Below are 27,186 nucleotides of genomic sequence, written 5' to 3' on the forward strand. Positions count from 1 at the left end.
TGAAGGGAATTGAATATCTAATAATTAATGAGAACATATTATTGAAACTTTATTTTTACACAGTTCAATCTATTCTAGCATGACCCTCAGACTAAGACGAAAGGAAATTACCTTGTGGGAGAAATCAAAACTCCTGAAGCACCAAGCCCAGGCGTGGAGGGAAAACTACGGGAAAAGGGAAATAATTTATTTGAGGTACAGGAAGACCCCACGACTATACAAGGAAGCTCAGTGAAATAGGGCAAGGAAGCACAGCATCCACTAAGATTTCAGACAATTAGTTCACCTAGTGCCAGCCATGTTAAATCATGATCCTAGAAATCCACAGAAAATTAAGCAGAAAGCTTCTGGCAACATGTCAGTAAGTATCATCGCCATAATCATCTCCATAGTCATATTCCTCCAAATTTTCATCATACAAATAATTTTCCTTGCCCATATAATCTCCATCCTCAAGTTCATCAACTGATCCCAGATGACCATTGTCTTTGTCCTCTAGCTCAGGCTCTAATTTACCATCTTTGTCAGAGTGCAGCTCAAATCGTACTTTCTTGCTCTCCGGAGCCTCCTGGATATGATTTGTTTGAACAAGTGTACAAGAAAAGTGAGGATATTTAAGCGTCTTGATTTCTATCTAGGTTAATCCTCAAAAATAAATAAATAAAAATTGGGTACCGTTATCTGTGTATTTTAAAGCACGGAGTCACAATTAATAATTATGCAAAACCAGTTTCAAACAAAACTCGACTATGAAATGCTGTTCTATCCTAAATCAACGTAGACTCCCCAAGCACAAAACATCTATAGTCAAAACAAATAAATATTTTGTACCAAAAAAAGTCAATATTTTCTTTTAAAAAAAAATTAAAATATTTGCTTCTGTCACTAAAAGAAATAAAATAATAGATCATCATGACCATGCAAGGGCACAAAGCAGCTTCCGGAAATTGACAATTTGACAAGATGTGATGCAACTAAAGCACAGCTGCACAAAGGACACAAAACACCAATAACACTTAGGGCCTGTTTGGTTGGGGAGGAAGCGAGGGGAGGGGAGGGGAAATTTTTCCAAAACCTCCCCTCCCAAATTGGGGGGATCCTCCCCTCCCCTCCCCTCCCCTAGAGCCAAACGCAGCCTTAGAAGATTGACTTTTGTCCAAGTTAAGTACTTCAAAAAACATTTTAGAAAAATGATATAATGAGCATACATATACAATGCATAGTGAATGGAGTATATATGCATCAAATACAAAACATTCCGAGACAAGACTTACAATATCATCAAATAGATTATCCAAGCGGTCAAGATTGACTTTGGAGCTGAGCCTCTGCGTATGATGAATGTAAACAAACATAATTAATATTATACAAACGTTTTCAAAAGATCCTATTCAGAGAAATTAACATAAATCATATTCATTGCTGGCTGAGTTGATTAACATAATAATGCCCACAACTAGAACATAATCGAAGAGAATACATAAAAAGAGATTACTTAGAAATGCAACCTCATCCCTACCTTAATCATAAGAGGACAAACCTTAATCCTGAATCCTAATGGGACTTGCACATGAATCCGAAGTGGAAGACCATTTAAGTACCATTTGCCAAATCCTTTTGCAAGCATACCCTTCCTAATTACCACTACGGAGGAACTCACAGACCTCACCTAATTAGCTTAGACTTTCAGAATGAAATAGCTCTAGGCAACAGCAATGGGAGGTAGATGCAATGCAAGGAGACAGATCAGAGGAGAAAAAAGGAAGAAAGTCAAGGCACATCTAAACTGAACTAGCCCTGATATGTGCGTGTGTGCGTGTTTTTGTGGAGAATCTGAGCTTTATTGCATTTATTTTTCATTGCGTGCGTGTTTTTGTGGAGAATCTGAGCTTTATTGCATTTATTTTTCATTGCGTGCATGTTTTTGTGGAGAATCTGTGCTTTATTGGATTTATTTTTCTGAGCTTTATTGCATTTATTTTTCATTGCGTGCGTGTTTTTGTGGAGAATCTGAGCTTTATTGTATTTATTTTTCATTCATACTCATCCATTTGTACGTTTGGCTTTAATCTGCACCACTATTTTGCTTCACCAAAGCATAGCTGAGTTGATTTTCCAAAGTTTAACAGCATTGACTTCAAGGGTTGGGCTTATCAATGTCGTCAGTTTTTCGCTGTTGAGGAAACGCCTCCTAATCAACATGTCTAGTTGCTAAACATCAATTTGGAAAAGAAGGCCTTAAAGTGGCATACTAATTTCATGAAGAATTGCCGCGAAGTGCATGTGGATTGGGATAAGTATTTCCATCACATGTTTGCATGATTTACCGAGGTTTGACGTATTAATCTCATGGTTGGAATCAAGAACCTACAATAGTGACGCACTGTTGATGAGTATATCAAAGAGTTTGATGACCCTCTCACAGAGGTTGACATTCCAAAAGTTGTGGCTATGGACAGTTTTCTTGAAGGTTTGCACTCTAATATTCACCTTCTGTTGATGCTTTTAAACCCTCATCTATTGCTAGTATGATGCAGATGGCATGAATTCAAGAACGTATGTTTTTGGCATTATATGTGAACATCCAAGCATCACTATGTTGTTCTTCCTCTTATACTCCATTGTTTGGATCGGTACCCACACACTCTTTTCGACTCCTACCTCTGTTTCTACCAAAGGTTCTACTACCGAGAAGTCTCGTTACACAACATCCTCTTTTTCTTCTAATAAGAAACCAGCCATGACTCTGTCCAAGAAAGATATGGAAGACAACGGAAGAAAGGTCTCTGTTATTGGTGCAATGACAAGTATACCAGTAGCCACAAATGTCGTGAATCTCAAGACATACTGCTGGTTGTTCAAGACGATCTTGACGATCACTTTGCTAATGCTACTGAAAATTTAGGCCTGGACATCGATTTTGGCATAGTTATGGGGACTATAAATGCTATCACTGGTTGGGAATGGTGTTCCACCTTAAGGGTCATTGACTTCATTAAATGTCAAAAGGTAATGCTTTCAGTTGACACAAGTAGCAAGCATAATGTCATTGACGCCACACTTAGCCAAATGATTGCATTTGCCAATCCAAAAAGGCCCTGGCATTTTAGTGGCTATTGTTGGGGGCAGACATGTGTTAGTTACCAAATTTTGTAAGGCTCTTCATTAGTCTATGGCTGATTTTGATTGTTCGAATGACTTCCTTGTTATGGATTTAGCAAGATTCGACCCCATTTTAGGGGTCCAATGGTTGAAGAAGCTTGGCTGAAATATCTCAGATATGGAAGATCATTTTATGGCTTTTTATTGCAACAATCGCTATTTTAAGCTTTATGGGATCGGTCATTGTAGTTCCTCCATTTTTTAAGATTATTTTCAATCAAATGACCTACTTCTTGCCTAACATGCCTTCCTTATCCATGTTTCTCTTAATGACGCTGGTCCTCTTTTTTACGTTTTAGGTGCGACTACAAGTAGTACTTGCCTATTCTTCACATGTTTTTCAGGAACCAAAATCTCTACCGCTGCCTCATGCTTTTGATCACCAAATTCATCTTAAGCACAACCAACCTATTAGTTGCAAACCATATTCTTATAGACCTTTGCAGAAGAATGAAACTGAACACCAAATTGACTAGAGGTTGTCAAATGGCATCATTAGGGATGATAATCACAATCCTTTTGCTGCTCCAATGGTTTTGGTTCAGAAAAAAGATGGTTCTTGGATATTTTTGTTGACTATTGCAGATAAGGACATTATAAAGGATAAATTTCCCATTCCTATCATTGAGGAACTCTTAAATGAGTTGCATGGTGCCACCTTCTTTTCTAAACTGGGTTTTAATACTGGTTATCCTCGGATTTGGATGAGGATTGATGACATCTAAAAGACTGCATTTCACACACATGCAGGACTGGGAGTTTTTGGTCATGCCATCTAGGCTTACAAATGCAACCGCCACATTTCAAGGCTTGATGAATTCTGCCACCATTTCTTTAAAAGTTCATATTTGTGTTTTTTGATGATATTTTGATATATAGTACAGACTAGGATTCTCACTTGCAGCACATTGCTAAAACTTTCTTTGCTCCGTGAGCATCAATTGTTTGCCAAAGCAAGCAAGTGTACTTTTGCAGCCATTCAAGTTGACTATTTAGGCCATTAAATGTATGCTAAAGGAGTTGAAGTTCATGCAAATAAAATCACACGGTTCAACAAGCCAACAAGCATTAGAATTAACGAGAATTCTCTGTGGGTGACAAGGTTTTTCTTAAATTGCACCCTTTTTGAAAAAATTTGATCAATAATTCTACCCTCCACAAGTTAGCTGCTCACTATTTTGGGAACTTTGAGGTTCTTAAATGGATTGGGAAGGTTGCATATGAGTTAAAGCTTCCTGATAATACTTGAGTCCACCTTGTTTTCCATTTCTCCCTCTTCAAGCGTTGTGCTCATTCTGCTTCTCTTATTAGTGCCACTCTACTTGTTATTGATGCTGAAAGGCAATTTGTTTTGGAGCCACAAGCAATTTAGGAGCATAAGCTTGTTAAGCGTGTTACTTTGCCAGTTACACAAGTTCTTGTTCAGTGGAAGGTCAACAAACCTGAGGATGCTACATGGGAGGAAGGATTTGTCCTTCATTCAGCAACAATCTCCTCAATTCTCCACAACATCTCCACCTACACACTCCATCCTTGCGGACAAGGATGTTTTCTAGAAGGTCTAATTGTTACGTGTTGATAATACTACTATGGGACCTTTTTCTGTTAGTATGGATAACATTTTTTAGTTGTTCAAAAAAATAAAAAACAATGGCACGTTAGGAATAAGTAAGGGAATATTGGGTTATTATATATACCCAAATGTACTGAGATTGAATTGTCTTTTACTAAATACTTTCCTCTCAAATATTTCTCATACCAATGTGTTTAGTTATTATGGGTAATGGATTGTGTGTGGGCTGCTATTCAGTACCTCTGGCTGTTTCTGTACATAATGGAAGAGGGCATGTTGGCTTTAACCACTGTCCCAAGCAACATGGTGAGATGCGACGTGCGTAGCTCCCACATGCCAGCCGATGTTTCTACTCCAACAAGCTTATGGCAGTATGTGAGAACACGTAAGGGGCTCGGACGAACAATAGCCACTTCCTCCAATGACAACGTGAAGCTTTCGGCCAAATCCATACATGCCCTACTTCAAAAAAGCCCTTTTTCGACACTTTCTCGTCATGTATACCTCGTCTTCTCATCCTGTGCTGTAGCTTTCTGTGTATAAGAATGAGGTTATGGCATCTCATTCCTCACTGTTATGAGATACTTCTTGTGATTGAAGCCATAAAAGTAATAATGTGGGTATTCCTAAGCCTTAAAACAAATGTGATAAAATCTGTACCTCTTCCATTTGTGGCAAAAAAGGGAACTTTTCTTCAAGCATTGAAGTCATCTTGACATTCAAGAGTATGGATTGTTGATTCATGGGCTTCTAATCACATGTCTAGTTGTCATCAATTATTCACTACCTCATGTGCTGGGAATATTAATGTGAAGATTGCAGATGGTTCCTTAGCTCTAGTTGCCAACAATGTTTTTAGAATCGGACCAAATACTGAACCGGAAAGGTTAGTGGTTCATAGTTTGCATGGTTCAACTGGGTTGGACTAATGATCAAACAGTGACGTAATAATTAAATTAAAAAATTATACATGTATATAATGGTCTAAATATAAAAAATAAATATGAAATACTTAACTTAAAAATAAAACCAAATATTTTAAGTTTATCATGACTTAACAAACCACATGATACAACATAACATTAAATGATTAAAAAAATAGTCATTTTCTCAAAAATTTGATAAAAGTAATTAAAAAAAATTTTACAGTCTGATTTTTAAAAATTGGATCCAATTTTCGGTTCGACCGCCTGTCCAAAACAACCCAACCTAGCTCAACACCCAAAATGGTTTTTACATGTTGACCGAGCTGAAATCAGGATCGATCGATGGTCGCACTGGCCCAACCATCCAATCCGATTTTTAAATCACTGATTGCCAGAAAAGGAACTTTAGAATTTGTTCTTCATGTGCCCAAACTTAATTATAATTTAATTTTGATGAGTCAATTGACCAAGCTATCTAATTGCTTTGCTAAATTTCTCCTGTCCTATTGTTTTTCAAGATCTATTGACTTTGAGATCACCTGAGAGAGTAGTTAGCACTCACCAATTGTAAATATTTTACATCTTCCTCAACAAGTAATGATTTTATGTCATGGCATAAGAGAATGGGTCATCTTACCTTCAAAGGTTGTTCCTGAATCTTGGCAAAAACCAAAACATTAGTGGAATCCAGTGTGAGGTGTGTGAACTTGTCAAACACCATCGTATTACCTTCCTTTAAGCCCAATGCACCAGCTGAACTTTTTCCAATATACATAGTGACTCGGGAGGACCATCCCACATTGTCAACCTCACGAATAGCAAGTAGTTCGTTATTTTCATCGATGACCAAACTCATCTTTCTCAGGTTTACCTATTAAAGGACAAGTTTGAAGCTTCATTTGTGTTCCCTACCTTTTATACTATGATTAAGAACCAATTCTAATCTAACATTTAAATTTTGAACACTGATAATATCACTGAATACTTTAACCAGTCTATGAGTTTGTTTCTTCAAAAAACATGGCAACATCCGTCAAAGCACTTGCGTCCAAACACCTCAACAGAATAGAATAGTTAAGAGAAAAAATAGGCATTCTAGAGGTGGCAAGAGCCCTCTCTAGAATATGTCAATTCTCTCTCATAAATAGAATGCCAAGTTGAGTATTATCCTATGAATCACCCTTAGGCAAATTACACAAGGTATATCCAACTTCTCATATTAAGACCAATTGTCCACTCAAGGCATCTTTTGTTCACCTTCACCAAAGTCCCAAACTTGAACCTCAAGCAGGTTGAATGAATCTTTTTGGGCTACTCACCCACACCAAAGGACTACAAGTGTTATGACCCTATATTTAAATCTCCCTTTGTCAGCCTTGATGTTACCTTTTCTAAGGATATCCTAAGTCCTCAATTTAAGGGGAGATTATGAGTGAATTTCAAACTTGGAACATGAAAGACCTAATAGAAATCCCAACTCACCTCCATTCCTTGAGCCACTTGCCAAGTTTAATTATGCTTGATCCCAATCCACCACTAGTCTCCTCCATTACCAAAAATAGAGAAAAATATCAAAACAGGAGATGCAAGGAAATCACAAAAGAGGGAGTTGTCCATGTACAATCGAAAGAGCAAATAAAAAATAATGAGCAACTCATATCTAAAGCACCAAGAGATTTAGAACCAAAGGGAATCCCTGAACTCCCAGATGTTGATCCACCCAATAAGTTAGACGGTCTAGAGCAAGGAAATGAAGCTAATGAACTTGATCTTCCTATTGATCCTAGAAATCAACTTGGCTCAGGCACTCACCACCCTAGAAAGGTTCATATCTTACAAGGCTCTTTCTGCAAGGCTCCATGCTTTCACCACTAATAGTGATAGAGTAAAAATTCCTAGCAATATCCATAAAGCTCTTGAAATACTAGATTGGAGGAAGGTTGTTATGGAAGAGATGAAAGCACTCGAAAGGAACGACACTTAAGGAAGAGGTTGATTTACTGCCGGGAAAGAAACTTGTTGGAAGCAAATGGGTCTTTAGTCCTTACACCAAAGAAATTTATATGACTCTTCCTCTTGAGTTTGAGAAGTAGGGCAAAAGCAACAAAGTTTGCAAGTTGAGAAAATCCCTTTATGGATTGAAATAATCCCCCCAGAGCAAGGTTTGATAGATTTTCAAAGGTTCTAAAAAAGGAGCACTATTAGCAAGGCCGGTTTGAGGGGGAAAAGGGCTTATTGATTGTTTGTGGATGATATAGTTCTAATTGGTGATGATTTTGAGGAAATAGAGAGGCCAAAGAAAGTCCTAGCCTCTAAATTTAAAGTAAAAGATCTAGGCAAAATGCATTACCTTCTCATAAGGAAGTAGCAAGGTCAAAGAAAGAAATATGCCTCTCATAAAGGAAATATGTCCTTGATCTCTTGATAGAAATTGGAATGCTTGGCTGCAAGCTAATTGATACTCCCAATCATATTAAAAAAAGAAAAAAAGAAAGAAAGAAAAAGAAAGGGGGAGGAAGGCAAAGATGAGAAGGAAGAAGGTCGACTGGTTTACAAGGAGAGATATGAGTTTTGTATGGAAGTTGATATACCTATCACATACGAGTCCTGACATTGCTAGCATATGCATTCATCCAAGGAAATCCACTTACAAGCTACATACAGAACTCTAAGTTACTTGAAAAGCACCCCAAGAAAGGGCTTGTTCTTCAATAGAGGGAAGCAATCCAATGTAGAAATATTTAATGATGTTGATTGGGCAAGAGCCTCAAAGGATAGGAAATCTATGTCAGGGTATTGTACCTTTGTTTGGGACAACCTAGTAACTTGGGAGGAGCAAAAAGCACAATCTAGTGTCTAAGAGTGCAGCAGAAGCTAAGTTTCTAGCTGAAGTGCACGAGATCTGTGAGGATTTTTGGTTACAAATACTTCTAAAGGAAGTACAAATTGGCATGAAGTTGCCTGTTAAGCTCTATTCTGATAGCAAGGTAGCCATAAGCATATCTCATAATCCAAGTCAGCATGATAGCACAAAACATGTTGAAGTGGATAGACATTTCATTAAAGAAAAGATCAAAGGCAAAGTGGTGTGCCTAATATATGTCCTGTCAAAGAAGCAAGCTGCAAATGTCCGCCCTAAGGGCCTTCCAAAGGAGAACTTCAATGAATGCACAAGCAAATTGGACATGATTAATATCCATGATCCAACTTGAGAGGGAGTGTGGAGAATCTAAGCTTTATTGCATCAGATGAGGAAAATCAGAGATTGATTCTGATGATTGCATCAGTTTTATTACATTTATTACAACTAATATTATATTACTATATTACATTTATTGTATATTATCGCCATTACTGCATAAATACCCCCTACTCTATACAAATGGATGAGTATGAATGAAAAATACAAATTCAGTTCCACAAGTCTGTCATAAATCCTCAGTTCCCCCCTCTTTTTGGAAATCCAACTAATGGGCCGTAATTGCCATCAGCCCATAAGAACTATCACAATAGCAACAGTCACAGATCTATCATCTTGTGAGCACAACTACCAGGTTAAGAAAACCAAATGGATTATTGTAATAAAACTCAGACCTAAAGGAAATACGGCAAGTGCAGACAGTAATAAAGAAGTCCCTTTAATATTTTCTTTTCTCAAGACCCAATAATTAAAAAAATAAAAAAGGTAAATAATGTGTCCCAAGCCAGAATCACAGCAAAGAGTAATAAATAAGACAGCAACAGCAATAAATATGATAGGAAAATACTTAGGTTTTGATATTAATGAGATGAATAACCGAATCAGATGTACATGGGGACTCTGATTCTGGCCCAAAACCCTATTTCCTCTAAAAGATGATAAAACACTCCAGCAACACAGATTACAAGCTTCAACACAAGAGTCTCACTCCCATTGGCATTCGAGAGGCCAATCTCTCCTTACTATTCCACACTCATTCTTCTTGACCCTCCCTTCCCAAGCAAAAGACTACCAATACCTTCAGTGGCTGACACATAGCCCATACTACCCAAAAGATCCCAATCATTACAAAATATCACAAAATACTGTTCCTTACGGCTATGGACTGAAGGGTAAACTTCTAGACTAGTTCAAGTATTTCCACTAGAGTTATTCTTCCCCTTTGACTTCCTCTGATATGTCTTAGGAAAATAATGTGCCCTATCAGTAAACATAACTTTTGGTCCTATACTTTACTCACGTTTTGCTTTTGGTCCCTACACTTTTTTTTCAATGTTTTAAGTTCTTACACTTTTGTTTTCCATTATTTTCGGTCCCTCTATGAGTAAAGTATAGAGACCTTGAAGGGACCCAAAACAATGGAAAACAAAAGTGTAGGGACCCAAAACATCAAAAAAAAGCATAGGGACCAAAAGCAAAATACAAGTGAAGTATAGGGATCAAAAATTATGTTTATGCAAATAAAAAATAATAATTGGGAAAAGAAATCATATGAATGGAAAGTAGAAAAAGATAACCCCCCACAATAAGAAAAAATGATTAAGCAACAGTTTGTACAATACCTTATTTATCAACATTTTCCGAGTAGCCTCTGCAGCAGATTGTGCAGGCCCTGAATTTTTTGCCTCTTCAGCACGTCTCTGCTTCTTTTCCTACACGCACATTACAAGACCAACAAATTATAGGATTCAGGTCTTGCTGAGAGTTATGCAGCAAAATTAATACTACAAAAGCAAAACTATCCTTATGTTCAAAAGTTGATCATGAATAACAAATCTAAATATTAAAAAAAATTATCATAGGTCACAGTTTCCAATCTACACTTCTACTCCAATAGTGCCACAAAGTTGTTCACGACTAATACAAACATTTGTAAAATTTTTTTAAAAAAAATTTGGAAATAGAAATCAAATGCGTAAATAAGGCTCAGTTCTAAGTAATGTCTATTCCCAAATTTTGTCACCCCAGTTCCACAAATTTTCTGCACCCTTCTCTATATTTTTTGGCTTAACTGCTCACAGGTATGTGCTTGGCCACTCTTGTAGTTTCAAACAAATTGTTTATTGATAAGTTTAGTCACTAGCTCTCTCTATTTTGAACATTATCATGTATGTTAATCAGTTGGCGTACTAAAATGTATGTTAGGCCCAATTTTTACAATGCTGAAAATGATTTCAACAGTCACCTTTCTGGATTTGGCTACAGCTGCAGCAGCAGATTCAGCAAGCTCTTTTGCTGCTCGCATATCCTCAGAACAATTTTGAAAATTTGCCTCAAAAGCTTCCTTAGCAGCAGCAGCGGCTGCTTCCTTGGCTGCTTGCTCCTAAGAATATTGACTTAAATGAGAATTAGTACACATGGAGTACACATGGGCATTAATTCAAGTTAGAAAATGAAACATTTATTAATTTGTTATGCACCTCAAGATACTCCCTATTCATTTCAGTCCATATAAGCGTCTTGTAATGCTTCTCCTCCTCATTGTGAAGGTAGCCTTCAACCTATTCAGTAGTATTAAACAAGTCAACAATCTGAAATAGATAATACAACGTTCAAATAATGTTTTAAAGCGCCATCAAGACCTAAAAGAAAGAAGGGCCAATCACATCACTCTCCTAAGGTTATTGCAAAACAATATTCTACTTCATTTATTCCAAAAAAAAAAATGAAGCTTTGCGCCCCAGTGATCATATTTGACTAACAAATGCCCGTTATAATGCTAATAGAAATACAATTTGTCTAAGATATAGAAGATATTAATTTATATTCTTATTAAACAGGCTATCTCAACTAAGCAATGATTTTTTCCACCTTGACTAAATGGAAACTCTATTGGTTCACGAAGTTGATGTACAACTTTCCCGTGCTACCAAAATTATCTGCCTCATTTCAACTCTAAAGTCAATTTATCTGGTTGAATGCTTTGGGAAGAAACGTACTAAAGAAACGTCTTTCATTATCTACACTTGTCTTTTTTAAACTCAATGGAAACAGAAATAGAAGTAACCAAAAAGCTTTCCCACCGAAGTATGCATGGAACATGAGCACATCATGGAAGATAGTCCCAAGAATTACTGACCAAAATGTGATTAACATCAGATATGTCACACTGAAATCTACAACTTGACCCACCATTTTTCCAAACCTTAAAATTGTTTATAGCCCTAAAAAAAAAAGACAAAATGCGTTCAAAAGCATTCATCAGCCAAGGCATCATAGAAAAAATCTAACATCACAGCTAAGTGGCAGCCAAAAAATAAAGAATGAAGCTTGGTTATGCACCTCCAAATCATCAATATCAGATAGACTTTCTGAATCATCATGAGTTTTAGAACTCGTATCTTCTCTATGTGATTCATCATTCCCACCATCTTTAGTAGCCATTTGCTCAACATCAGCCCCTGAAAATATTTTAGTAAAATTAGGAATAGGAATGAACCAATGAAAGCAGAGATGTAGCCACAAAATAAAAAAGGAAACAGCACTGCCCACCAACACTTTCAAGCCCAGAAGCATGCAACTCGTCTTTCCCGCCAGCACATGCACCATTTGATGCTTTTGCCAACTAACCAAAAGAATATATTAAAATCAAAATATATCAATGGACAATATAAAATCTTTAGAAAGCAGCATCTTTCATAAGCCAATACATAATGTGGCTCACCTCAAACTTCATGCAAAGCATGAGCCATACAATCTAGTTGCACTAAATTTCAAATTATGGCTCTCCTATAATTCTTCACAATCATCTAGTTGTAAGATGGGAAAACATATGGTATACCACAATTAGCATCAGGTTGCTTGTATATGGCTTAAGAAAAGATTGCTTTTACTTAAGGACTAATCAAAATCACAAGTTTCTACTCGCTTATCCATTGGTAAGAACAGATCCTTTCTGGAGTACTCTGGGAACAGATGGCTGGAGATTGGGTAGCATAGCAATAACGAGATTATATTGACAAGAGCAGAAGAATGATGGTTCATTTGTTATAACCTCATACCCATTTACTGGATGTATTAGATTACAACTCCAATGCTTATGAACCTGATGGGAAGTTAAATTTAAGCATGGGCTTGATATTTCTGGTTTAAACATCAGCATCAGCATGTTATTCCTACAGCGTGTGGAGAGGATTTCTCATCATTTCCAAGATAATGAAAATCGTCTCTGGTGGAAAAAACAGCATATACTTGAGGAACTATCTATTGATTGTTTAACTGTCTATGGTGACAGTTCTGTTACAATGCCAATGCAAAGAATCTCATTTCTTTAGATGCAAAATAAACCCAAGAAGAAGGAATGCATACTCCTAAAGGAACCATTCATTATGTACTTACATCACTTGATTGGTTGCCAGTTTCCTCGCAAAGAGATTTTGTTATTCTGTCCCTCTCAGCACGCTGGAATGCAGGAGGATCCAAACCACCATCAAGTCCTCCAGAGAGTTTAACAAACTGCACCAATCAATGTAACTGTAAATGGCAATGATCATTATGGCTTAAATAAAAAAAGTTTAGCCCAGAGAAGGAAGAAACAACTCACATCCTTATAGCATGTTTCACATAATCCATGGGCATAATGTGGGACACCACTATCCTTGTGTTCACACAGTAGATCCTTTGAGGCATGTTCCTCTGATCCACAATTTGGTTTTTCTATAGGAATTTTTTCACGCTCTTTTGCCATCGTATTCAACTCCTCAACCTGTCACCAACAATAGTCCGATGACAAACTTCCACTTTTAATAAATTATTAAATCAAACATGTCAGTGATACTTTACCATGAACAACAGATCATTATAAAAATGTCTTCTATCTTCAGTTCAAAGGAAGCATAAAGAAATTATATTTGAATTTCTAAAGAGACGTAATAGATACTAATTTCATCATAGGCATAACACAATATAAGCAAGTAGAGATGATATAAATGTGCCTCGAACAGCAATCAAACAAATAAAAACTCTAAGAGGAAACAGTTTCAGCTTATGACTATCAAGAAAAAACAAAGCACAAAGTCAACAAATTGGGAAAATTTCAGTGAGGACCTCCTAACCAGACTTAACACATCTGAGGAATTGAAACAAAATTAAAGAGCTAACTGAAATGATCTTATTATCTCTAGTGAAGCTAAGCGCATGAACAACTCATGTATGGAAATTAACCACTAATGTATGGAAAATTAATAACTGACATAGGCAGAATTTGCAACTCTCATTAATAACATAGCACCACTACAAATATAAATAAGTGTAGCTAGGCGCATGAACAACTCATGCAGGAAAATTAACAATTAATGTATGAAAAATGAATAACTGACATAGGTGGAATTTGCTACTCTCATTAACAACATAACATCACTATGAATATAAACAAGTGAAGCTAGGTGCATGAACAACTCATGTAGAGAAAACGAACAACTAACGTAGGTGGAATAAGAGTTGCAAATTTATAGTGATATTATGTTGTTGATGAGAATTACAAATTCCACTTATGTCAGTTATTAGTTTTCCAAACTACAGCTGTTACTTTTCCTACACAAATTATTCATGTGCCTGGTTTCACTAGGGATAGTAAAGTCAATTTATTTTAGTCCCCCACATGTGCAGCAAAATTTCATAATTTTAGAGGTTTTTGTTGAAATTAAGTTTGGTCAAGGGTCCTCACTGAAATTTTCCCCAAAAATATGCAATAATAAAATTTTCATTCGACAAATCATGCCCAACACAATAAGGAAAGTGCATAAATAAATAGTTTAGATCCACATTTGAGCAGATAGGACTATTAATCATTAGAACAAGAGTTCTCATTTTTTGAGATGCATTTGGAAATATGAAAGGCTGAAATCGGGGGATGATATGTGAGTAAATTTACTCTATTGAACAGACAACTAACTACGCATAATTGATGACCATGAGTTAATTTGAAAAAAAAAAAAAGCTTCATTAACGTTATTACATAAAGACAATAGAATGAAGTTCTCAACTTTCTATTTTATTCATCCCTTCAATTTTTTCCCTTTTCAAGGGAAAATAAAATAAGATATAGGGCACCATGTTTTCATGACCAGCATAAAATAAGTATGCGGTAAATCTAATAATTTAATCTAGAGAGCACAACTCAAGAACTTCTATTTAAAACCATGGCAATTCTTCACACAGACCAAACACTCAAACGTCACCCAATAAAGCTTTAGGACCCCCAGACAGAGAATCACTAGAAAAAGGAAGTCCATCATGTTAGGCAAGTCACGTTAACTTTTCAGTGGTTCAAAAGACATAAATAAAACAGTTCTGCTAAACATCATAGTGCGTGCAGCAAATGTCATGCTACTAATTGTGAACTGCAGTAAATGTAAACACAGTAAATTACAATGCCAAGTCATGCCAAATAGTAAGGAACATACAGTCAAGCTTGCAGAGGTTGTATTCTCAAACTCAACCAAACGCTTGGTCAATGTTGCTTCACATACATGGACAATTCTTAGCTGCATAGCAAATCAAAAGACACATTAAACAAGATAAAAAAGCACATTACACATGAGGCTCAACCAAAACATTTGATGTCCTCTAAATTGAAAGCTGTCACAGAAAGAAACAAATTGACTAGCAACAAGTATAACTAGTCTACACAAATCGTTAATACACATAACTGCTGATATATGAACCATTTTAAATAATCAAAAAAAAAAAAAGCTTTAGTGGCAACTTACTTGTAGGCTTGCAGACATTTAAAGTATTTTAAGTAGTAATTGATGCCACAGGCCCTATATATACCAGTAAGCCGGCTATGAAGTCAAGAGGTTTTAACATTCTTGATTGAAGTTATGAAAAATTAAGCATTACACATTGCATTCTCAAAATCTAACAATGAAACCTCAGACTGAATAAAAGCCAATAATAGACAGCAAGGAGAGAGTAATCACAACAATGTAGCTAAAATCAGAAAGGAAAAGATCCAGGGATGCGTCATTTTATTTGTTGACAATTAAGAAATTTCCAATAAGCTAAACAGAAAGCATCAAAAGTCTTAAAGATTACATAAAACTACAAGCTTTCAACTTGAAATTGTCCTTGATATGGTATTAAAACCTCTATGATCTAGTAGTCAAGACTTGGATCCTTGCTACCTCCCATTGCTAAATAAAACTAATTTTTAGCACAAGATTGATAGGCATGCTTTGTCCACACATCAAGCCTAAGTGACATTTGTGTAAGGGAGCATGCATCCGAGATTATGCAAGATGTTTGCAAGCCTTAGCCTAAACTTTTGAGCTGAAATTGCCTTCAACATAGGGGCTGCAGCATGGTGATCAACATTACAGTCTAGACCGTAAGATCCCAGATCTTGCACTCCATTTTCTTGCTAGATCTAGTGGGAGATTGAATTTACTCAGGATTGCAATCAAGATCAAGGGATCATGTTGCATGATCCAATGAGATCATGACAGTCAATTAATTCAAAGAAACAAAAAACAGGGGATCATGGGCTTGTGCAATCCCATGCAATCTTTGAAGGAAGTTAACTTCTTTCTTTTGAAAAAAAGAGAGGAGGGATCAAGTGGATCTTGCGAACCATTTTCTTGTTAGACTTGGTGGAAGACCGAAAATGTTCGAGGTTGTGATCAAAATCGAGGGATCATGAGCTTCCTCAATCCCAATAGCTTCCTCAAGGTCACAGATTGATTTTCTTTTGGTTAGGAACACAGATAAAAGACTTTGTAAAAATTGCAAGGTGATCCCCGGAGATGTTGTAACGACACAAGATAGGGTCCTAGTCCTTGATGTGTGTATTATGAGTAAAATTCAAAAACGTCGACAAGTAGTAGCACCAAGGATTCGGTGGTGGCAATTAAAAGGTGAGAAGCAAGATATTTTCAAGCGAAATCTTTTGGATAAAGGAATTTGAAAATCTCAAGGAAGTGCTAACATCATGTGGGAGGATATGGCTAAAAAAATACAGGAGGTTGCAAAAGTAGTTTTGGGAGAATCAAAAAGTTCTGGTCCGAGAGATAAGGAGTCTTGGTGGTGAAATAATAGTGTACAGGACAAAATCAAGTATAAGAAGAACTGTTTTAAAGCCATACATTTGTGTAACAATAAGGAAAATTGGGAGAGGTACCGTATGGCTAAGAAGGAAACTAAGAGAGCTGTGGGTGAAGCTCGTTCTAAAGCTTTTGAAGAATTTTATAAGAGCCTTGAGACGAAGGAAGGAGAGCGAAATATTTATAAGATTGCCAAGAATAGGGAAAGAAAATCAAGAGATCTAGAACAGGTAAGGTGTATTAAGGATGAAGAGGGAAGAACTTTAGTTACAGATGATGAAATTAAAAATAGATGGGAGACTTACTTTTCTAAACTTTTCAATGATGGAGAGGGTTCATCTAGTAACTTGGAGGATTTAGTAACTGGTGAAGGAGAACAAAATTTGTCATTCTATTGAATAATACGTGATAAGGAGGTAAAGGAAGCTCTTAAGAAAATAGCAAATGGTAGAGCCAACGGACCTGATTGTATATCTATCGAGGCGTGGAAATGTTTAGGTGAAGAAGGGATGAGATGGTTAACTAAGTTATTTAATGTGATTTTACGGTCCAAGAAATGCCTGATGAATGGAGGAGAAATATATTAATTTCTATTTATAAAAATAAAGGAGATATTCAGAATTGTACTAACTATAGAGGGATTAAGCTCATGAGCCACACAATGAATTGTGGGAGAAAGTAATTGAGCACAGGTTGAGATTAGAGACAAGTATTTCTGAGAATCAGTTTGGTTTTATGCCAGGTAGATCAACTATAGAGGCGATTTATCTACTAAGGGGATTAATAGAAAAGTATCGTTGTAAAGATAAAGATCTACACATGGTTTTTATTGATTTGGAAAAAACTTATGACCGTATACCAAGAGAAGTGCTTTGGAAAGCGTTAGAAAAAAAGGGAGTACGGATTGCTTATATTAAAGTCATACAAGATATGTATGAGGGGGTAAAAACTAGTATAAGAACACCTAGTGGTCAAACAAAGGATTTTCCTATAAAGATTGGACTACATCAGGGATCATCTCTGAGTCCTTATTTGTTCAACTTGATCTTTGTTTTGACGGAACATATTCAAGGGGAAATTCCGAAATGTATGCTCTTCGCGGATGATATAATTCTTATAGCAGATACAAGAGAAGAGGTTAATTGCAAACTTGAGTTATGGAGGAGGACATTGGAGTCGAAAGGTTTTCGTCTGAGTAGAAGTAAAACGGAATATTTATATTGTAAATTTGGTAAAGGATTATTCGACAATAATTTGGAAGTGAAATTGGGAGATCAAATTATACCTCAAGTGGAAAAGTTTAGATATTTGGGAGCCATTATTCAAAATGATGGCGAAATCAATGGAGATATTTCACATAGAATTCAAGCTGGGTGGTTTAATTGGAGAAAAGCTAAAGGAGTTATTTGCGACCGTAAGGTGCCTAATAAACTTAAAGGAAAGTTTTATCGCACTGCTATCAGACCGGCAATGTTATATAGTAGTGAATGCTGGGCTCTAACAGGACAGCAAGAGCATAAAGTTGGAGTAGCAGAGATGAGAATGTTACGATGGATGTACGGACATACACGTAAAGATAAAATTCAAAATGAGCACGTACGCGAAAAAGTGAGGGTGGCACCTATTGAGGAAAAAATGGTAGAAAATCGATTGAGATGGTTTGGGCATGTACAAAGAAGACCAAGGGAGGCACCGATAAGAAGAGTGGAACATACAACTTTGAGTCCGATTAAGAGAGGTAGAGGAAGGCCTAAGAGAACACTTTTGGAAGTTATTGAACGCAATCTGTTAATTAATAATATTCCTAAAAGCTTGATAAATGATAGAGTACAATGGCGTCTTGCAATCCATGTAGCCGACCCCACCTAGTGGGATAAAGACTTGTTGTTGTTGTTATTGTTGTTATTAATAATAATAGAAAAAGGGGGGTTTCAGTGTGAACCACTGTTCTAGTGCGTTTTAGCAACCCACTCCTTCCCTGCTGAAAAGAGAAGAACGCAGCACCAAAGCCATTTGTCTCTTTTGTGACTCAAATGAGAATAGAAGCCAAAAGAGAGTCAAGGAAAAGAGCACTTGCCACAGGCTTGACCACTTACTTTGCTTTTCTATTTTGGCGAAACATAATGACACATTTCCTTCTTTTATGACACTGTTCATAGGTCCTATTTGTTTTGGTTTTGAGGAAAAACCAAACTGAACCAAACCAATTGGATCACCAAGCTCGGGACCTATTCGGTTTTTTCTTCTAATTGATTTGGTATATTTTGGATTAAATTTGAGTTTTTTTTTTCGAGATGTTTTTCATAATCTATACATATATATATGATCATTTACTCTTAATGTATAAATATTAATTAGTATTTTCAAAGAAAAAAAATCTCTTGGGAACAAAAGAACATTTTCAAGCAATTATTTAGCACATTTAACTATTAGAAAATAATATGGTATCATCAAAACTTATGAAGCATGGATACTTCAAAAAGGTAAGCGTATCTGTATCTGATATGTATTTAATATGATACTTGTAGAATGCTTTTGCATGCATATCCCATATTCTAAACATTTGTAATATGATTGTTTCAATAATTTTTTATTATATCACTTAAAAAAATTTAAAAAACACTTAATATTTTGGTTGATTGTTGTAAGTATCCTTATATCACTTTAGAAATTCTTATCAAAATACATAAACCCATATCATAAAATGTTGAAATATATATTATAAATATCCCCGTACCCATATCCTAAAATTTTGAAAATTTTCCATATCTCCGTATCATATCAGGTACTCGTACGCATATCTATGCAACCTAGCTCAAAACACTTGATTATAAAATTAAAAATTATCATAAAAAATCATAGACACATTTAACTAATTGTAACATATTTTTAACTTGTGATTTATAGATAACTAAATTTAGGAAAAGAGAAAAAAAAATTACACAAATTTACAAAAATATATAAAATAGATATGGAAGGCTTGGTTCATAGTTCCAAAGAAAAAACCTGAACCGAATCAAACCAATTTGGTTTGCCAAAAGAAAAACCAAACCAAGCCTTATTTGTAATTGGTTTTAATCAATTCATGTTAGTTTGGTTTGGTATAATCGATTTTGATTAGTTTTGAACACCATTACTAACCAGAATGAATAGTGGAAGAGGATAGCAAGGGCAAAAGTGGGCAGAGCACTTTCCCCCATCTACAACCATTATTTTGCCCATGTTTGGTTTGGTTTTCTGGACAGTTTTGAACACCATTATAGTGTGAACTTGCATCAACTGAACCCCTTCTCAAGGAAATTACATCCAATAGTGTTAGATTACATTAAATGAACTAGTGACTTGTGATTTCTGTAATATATGAACACGACTTTTGCACATCATGCCCTGGCACCTGCATAGTTGAAGCACGATGAAACTTTAACAGTATCATGTTACAGTCATTGACCCCATCTTATTTTTTAATCTAGTTTCACCCCTTGGTGCATCGAACATAAGATCCCAATATTGATAAACTAGGTTTCCAGATTATAAATTCAGCAACATTTATTTCTTATCTTTAACGATTCCAATGAATGTCCAATCTCCAAGAAATAAGAACAATGAAATAGGTGCTCTATTAGCCAATAAAAATTTATCACAATAAGGCATAAAAGTTAATTATTACTTACGATGTCAGACTTTGAGCATTTAAAACCGTGGGCAAGGGCAGCTATGTACAATGCCGCACCACATAAGCCACTAGGCTTTCTCCCGTCTGTTTCCAAACATTAGAAATGCAATATTCTCCATGATTAGAAGGATTAAAATCTAAGAAAGATGCCAAATCAAATCAAAGTACCTGCATCCAATCACGTTTCATGCTTGCAACAATGCTCAGTGCAGTTTCCGTGACAACCATATTCCTTTGATTTAATAAATCTACATGAAAATCAACAAAATAATGATTCCCAGTGACACAACAAGTATCTAAATAAAGAAAAAAAATTCAAACAAATTAGTTATATGATTAATCTAGAAACAGACAACAGTTTTCAGCACATGCATTCATGTCGCACATTTTTCCATTCTAGCAACATCTGAGTCAAACATAAGGGAAACTTTTCTGGACCTCAAGTGTCTATTACCATGTTCTAACAAACCAGTTGAAATTGCAATCTTAATTAAATAACTTGACAATATCACTGTATCTTTGAACAGCAATTGTAACAGTAACAGGATCAACCTTAAGTGGTAGATCCCATATCTTTTGTACACAGACAAATCTGTTGATCTAATACGATAATGTCTATATTTTTCTTTTAGAATGCAAGTTGTTATAAGCAAATGACTCCCAACTGCAGAAGAGACTATATACCAGAAACTGTATAGAACTGCTCAATAAAAATAAATAAATAAATAAGCTACAAACACACATACTTACTCTTTGTATATTTAAAAATAAAAAGACTAGGATCAACAGGTTTTTGAACAATTGGGTGCTCTTCAAGCCTTAATACTTTACAAAGTTGTAAAAAAACTGCACCTAGAACATAACTGCACAACACAAATGACAGCAACAGACAACTGTCTAAGAAACACAAAAACTAAGATAAATCAATAAATCAATAAAGTAGTAACCAAAATAAGTGGTGAAACATGCAATTGTCAGAAGAAGCTTACACATTTGTCCTCAAATAATTTGAAAAATCAATGAGAAGGAATGGCTTATTATTTTCCCTGCAAACAAATATATATAAGCTCATCATAAAAAAAAAAAAACTGCAAAAGATTTAGGTCATTTAGTCATAACAAGATCAGGCTAATCGATGATGATGATACATCAAAGGAAGAAAACAAAACATCAAGCTCATGCCACACTTCCCCTAAAAGTTACACAACGCTATTTCATCAAAATTTACTACCGACAAACAAATCACAAGCAACCATCCTTCGCTAGGTCCAAGCTCTATTCATTTTCTTTTTGGGATTACAGAGGTAAAAGTGTAGCCACCATTGTGTTGCAAACTCAGACAACACCAGGCTCACAGGACACCTGATGTAAAAATTCACAATATGGAGCAGGAAGCAAGAAAGGGATATATATACACATAGAAGAAAAGCATATTAAAGTGAGGCAAAGAAGAAGCAAAGATAGAGAAGGCCAAAAAAAAAAGGTCAGGATATTTAGTCGAAACAGAAAAAAATATCAAACAAAATAATGATAAAAATATTAATCATAAAGCTACCACAAAGACAGAGCAACCTGATAACAAAGCTACCTCCATGATTGCTCCCAGACACAATGGAATTTTTTAAAAAAAAAAAAAAGTTCTCTGCCAATGATTATATATTAAAAATTTGAGGGAAGATATTTATTGAACATAAGAACTTGAGAGCCAAAGTGTAAGTAACATTCTCAATTAGCGAAATTGAGGAGGTAATAAAATACTAGTCAAACTCAGACAAATCTGTTTCATTGAATATTCATATTGACAATTTCTAAACACCACGAACAATTCCACAAATCTATCCTATTACAAAATAATTTCTGTTAAAAAGTTTATGCTCATGATTTCTAGCATTCTACCCCAACCACATACATCATCGAAGATGACTTAAAATTAGCATTTAAAAAGAGAACCTTGTCCTTATGTCTTTCAAACTCTTAGTAAAGAAACTAAAACAGATCACTAGAACTCCTTTGAAGAATGTACCGTAGACAAGCCTGTCAATCTAGCAAAAACATTAAACAATCTATTCCAAGTATCCCATGCAATGCAGACATCCCTCAAGCCTGTGCCACCACATCTCAAAAAAATACCCCCTAAATGCACACAAGGAAAAAAAATCAAGAGTTCATAGTGCCTCTTCAAATCAAGTTTATAAATAGATATAAAACCCCAAAATAGAATTTAGTCTGCAAAAAATCCAACAATGTGACTCATGTTCCTCACGGCTACACAGTTTGGAACATATTCTTAACCAACAAAGGGGGGACATAATATTTGAAAGCATGTCACTGAGTTTGAGAGCATCCAAGCTAAATAATTTAAGGCTTCAAAATGAGATTTTTAACTAAACAGCATTAAGCAATTCAAATAACGTAATTACTTGCACAGCTAAAGGATAAGAAAACATAATTAGAAAACTATGAATGTTGCTTAGTGCAATCCTCTTGAAGAGAGATTGCTTACCGGAATGCAATGTATAGACAGGCAGCCTGTACTTGCTCTGATTTTCGTCCCCTTGTGAAATTCCGTTCAATTGCTATCTTCACTAGGACAAAAATAAGGATTAAGAACAAATCACTTTCACATGAATATGAGTAAATAAGAAACTACCTATTCAACAACATTCAAAACATACTTTATAGAAGGCCAATGCTTGTGAGGACAAATTAGTATCCTCCACTCCAAGGTTTTGGCTTAGGTATCTTATGTCTTCAAGTGCTGCAAGCCCAAAGCAAAATGGTTCATAAGAATGTAAACAACTCAATATGCTAAACTTATCACAGTAATTATTATATTGTCTGCAGTGTAAGTACTCTCCACACTCATCTTTTATACATGTTTGTTCTGTGTTTGCCATCCACCTGTATGCCGTTAATTACTTTAGCTATCGTGAAGACTGTTAACACACATTTTCCTTCCAGTGCATATTTACAAATATTCCACAACACAACAAACTATTATAATTAAAACAGATATAGGATGGATAGGCAAAAGAACTGTGAGAAACATGAAAAGGCCAGATTGTTATTAGAAAGCATAAGTTTCAGGAAAGATTGCTACTACTATATCAAAGGGTTAGTACAAATAATGAACAAGAGTACCTCTCTCTAATGTTCTTTGGCGGGAAGCAGAATACTCGCTTTGAATTGTTCTTACAAAATTACCAGATAGTTTGCTCTGCATAAAAGTGGGGAAAAATTAGCTGCAAATAAGGCACAAGAAGGAACAGCAAAAATTAACAAAGGTGAGAGCTGGGGGGAATATAAAGAACTGCTTATACAAAACACTTATTAACTTCTTATGAGACATGATGGACCTTAATAAGTTCTCTAACCAAATTCCCACCCAAGAACAACTGAAATATGCCAATAAGGCTAAAATTATACCTGCCCAGATGCATCTTTAACGAAAGTGGCCTCTTGAGTAAGATACAAATCTTCCAACACCTTCCCACAGCGTTCACAACATCTGAGACCAAAAACCAAGAAAGAAAAAGGATTGTTATTTTTTTTTTTTTTTGCCCCCTGCTGCAAGGAGCAGCCCGATGTTCAAGTATAATGAAATAGTTCTAAATGCTGCATGTCCCAATAAAATGTGTAATTGTGCAGCTACCAATCCACGAAAAATTCTGAGTGTAAAGGCACTCACAATGAAGTGTCATCCGGTCGCATTCCATTTACATTTCTACCACAGTGATCACAGAACACCATTGTCTAATACGATCTCTGAACTCCGTTGCAAATCAGCCAAAGGAGAAAAAAGAATAACGATAACTCCACGCCAGATAGAATCCCTAAGAGGAAGTAGACAAACAGTTAGGATGAAGAAAAAAGAGCCAACAGCACAAGCAGTGCAAAATTCAAGAAAGAAATCAAGAGATTAAAAAATCATTTCTCTGAAAGATCACCTTAACAAAGAGATGATAGGTTTTAATAAAATAATTGAATCTAAAATTTTCTGAGGAAAACTGAAGTAGTTAGAAGACATGTGTACACATTTTTGTTGTCATCTTTTCTTAAGGCAACATATGCCCATGCAAGATCCTTTTTTCCCATGAACCAATGGGGCCCCAGATGTTGAGTCATTATGTACTAAGATAACTTCCAATATCCATGTTATAACTTTAATCTACAAGCTACAATAATTTCAACACAAATGTACATCTGGGGTTTGATGCAGAGGGAATATGTTCAAATGAGCAAACTTAGTTCCAGCACAATTCCAACAATTAATATAAGATAAATTATTAGTACAATAGTGTATCATCCAATGGAAACTTCTTAATCTCGAATACTGACAGTGAAATGACAACCATTAACTTCTTAATCCCGTTTAAATATATCCAAGGGATTCTCACCCATTCACTGAATTTAATCCACATCCTGTAATCAAAGATATGTGAATCACTTTATCTCCTATTTAAATTGTCAAGTATATGCATACCTTCCCGTTTACATGTATTAAATAACTGAAATATTAAGATTATCATAAGCAAAGCAAGTAATTGAATAACTGTTTTTGCCGAAAAACAAGGCCTTGGAGCAGATCATAACATCAAACATGCTTTGAACATGTCTTTGGAATCATTTGACCAGACTACAATGAACAACTAGGATTATCAGATACAGAGCAACACCAACACGCCAACAACTAAATCGAGTGGGGAGGGAGAGGGAGAAGCTACACCTGAATCGAGTGGGAGAGAGAGAGGGAGAGTAGCTGCCTGAAGCTCACTCTCAGTGACGACGGACGACGGACCAGACCCTCAAAGCTCACTGTCAGTATCAGGGATGACGAAGGACAGCAAGACAAGACCATCGAAGCTCGCCGACGACGCGGCGGAGAGGTCCCCAAGAAAGACGTGCGAGAAGCCGAGAATGGAGGAAGGAAGACGGAGGTCGAAACTCGAAGACGGAAGTCGAGAGCAGCAGTGGAAAGAGGAAAGACGAAACACAGAGAACGAGAGCACGAGCAGAGCAATGCGAGTCTGCGAGAGCCAGCCGAGATCGAATTTGAGAGTTGAGAGTTGAGACTTGATTCATTAGAGTGAGAACCTGTAGTTAGTGGGACAGTCCTAGGACGAGTGGGAGTAGGAGTTGGGTTAAGTCCGTTATATCAAAAACTAGGGCTCACGGCTTTTTGCAGTTACGGGTGCCGACTCTGGCGCGATAATCCATGCCGGTTCTGGGAGAAAATAAGAAAATATTAATTAATATTAATATAACCAATATAAACGAGCTTCCCCACTTTTTTTTTTTTTTTTTGCCAAAGCTACTATTAAAATTGAAGGTAATCCATCCTATTAAAAAATGAAGGTGCATTAATGGTTCAATCACCTAACGATAGGAAAAAAATTGTCAATCAATTAGCCTAATAATCATAGTATTAGCTCAAAACGTACGTCGATCAAGTGGCCGTCAGATTGTTGTGTGATCAATCAACATTAATGTTGCATCCTTCACGAAGCTATGTTATGCTCTAAACACTGCGGCTACTTTTCTTTTTTTTTTTTAGAGCTGCTATTATTACAATAAAATATTGCATTAATGGTTCCTCACATTATATGTGTACACAGAATAAAAAACATCGTGCATGGCGTCAAGCGGGGCACTGGCAGGCGGTAAAAAAACTGGTCAATCAGTTAGCCTAATTCTGACATGCAAGTCAATCATCGTTTGATCTGATTTTTTTTTTTTCAATCATTTTACACGAGAGGTCAACATTAATGTTGCATATTGTACGAGCCCTGTTGCATTAAAATATTATTTTCAGAGCTACAAGAGCAATTGAAGGTTACATTAACGTTTACTCACATAAAATAAAGTTGCATTGCAGCCATAGGCCAGATGAAAAGCAGAGGAGGGAGGGTTAACGGGGGCGTTAGTAGACAGTGTGAGTGAATTTTTTAAATATAGTTATACATTATTCATAGACCGATTGAGCTAGCACAATTCCTTGCAAGTTGAGCTGAATACTTGTTAATATGTGAATAATTCTTATGTACAATAAGTCACGACATGATTGACTTTTATTAAAAATATTGAAATTGTCATCAATAATTATTTTTTGTGCTAGCTTGTTAGGAATATTGATATAAATTGAAAATTGATTGATATTGGTATCAATGATGTTAATAAAAATTGAAGACGGTGTTACATCTAGATATGCAAAGGAAGAAAAATTCTGCATAACATGAGATGTGGTTAGTTCTTCTTTTTTTTTTGTCTTTTTTTGTTTTGGGCCAAGAATGTTTGGTCATGGACTCACAGCATCATGATCCCGAAAGGGACGCTATAAGTTAAAAGATTTTCTAGAAAATCATTGGTGAGTCCTTCTTTAAAGTCAAAATTGTATTAAAATATCAATTGATCGAGACGCAAGCAAATAGATTTAGGATTTCCTGGTTATATGTTTACACTTGTACCTTGATTCTTTGGCCTTTTGTCGCAATTTCATTTGTAAGAAGGGGTTTACTATCAAAATGTTCAAGAATTTCCAAATTTATATCTAACAATTAATAGATAATAAATTATCTCAAAAAAATAAGGGCTAGTGTATATATTTAATCCTTTCATTTTACATAAAATTTGATTTTAGTTTTTTAACTTTATAAAGTATTTTTTCAGTCTTATAATTCTAATATTGTTAATTTTATTTCAATAAATTTTTACATTGAACTTTCAAATATTGACACATTATTTTTTTTAAATAACAATAATTAACACAAAAATAATCATTTTAAAATTAATGGTATTAGGGTTAAATGATAAAAAAATATTTTACAAAATTA

At 35.6% G+C, this 27,186-nt stretch overlaps 1 protein-coding gene across 1 annotated transcript; it reads right to left on the minus strand.

Annotated features, from left to right (window-relative positions):
- LOC129294345 (uncharacterized) lies at window positions 1-25,507 on the minus strand. The gene is made up of 20 exons (XM_054932640.1): window positions 25,083-25,507; window positions 24,045-24,189; window positions 23,783-23,864; window positions 23,498-23,573; window positions 23,032-23,114; window positions 22,860-22,936; window positions 21,346-21,402; window positions 21,107-21,219; window positions 20,523-20,604; window positions 20,355-20,439; window positions 15,046-15,126; window positions 13,185-13,346; window positions 12,980-13,096; window positions 12,134-12,206; window positions 11,924-12,042; window positions 11,062-11,142; window positions 10,827-10,964; window positions 10,204-10,293; window positions 1,275-1,328; window positions 1-568 (listed from the first exon to the last, which is right to left on the minus strand). Exons 2-20 carry the CDS (start codon window positions 24,104-24,106, stop codon window positions 359-361), a joined length of 1,842 nt encoding a protein of 613 aa, XP_054788615.1. The 5' UTR covers window positions 24,107-24,189; window positions 25,083-25,507; the 3' UTR covers window positions 1-358.
- Window positions 25,508-27,186: the final 1,679 nt, after the last annotated feature.

The sequence above is a fragment of the Prosopis cineraria genome, unplaced genomic scaffold (assembly GCF_029017545.1).
Source record: "Prosopis cineraria cultivar Desert tree isolate PC_DT_omini unplaced genomic scaffold, ASM2901754v1 PC1, whole genome shotgun sequence".
Lineage (NCBI taxonomy): Eukaryota > Viridiplantae > Streptophyta > Magnoliopsida > Fabales > Fabaceae > Prosopis > Prosopis cineraria.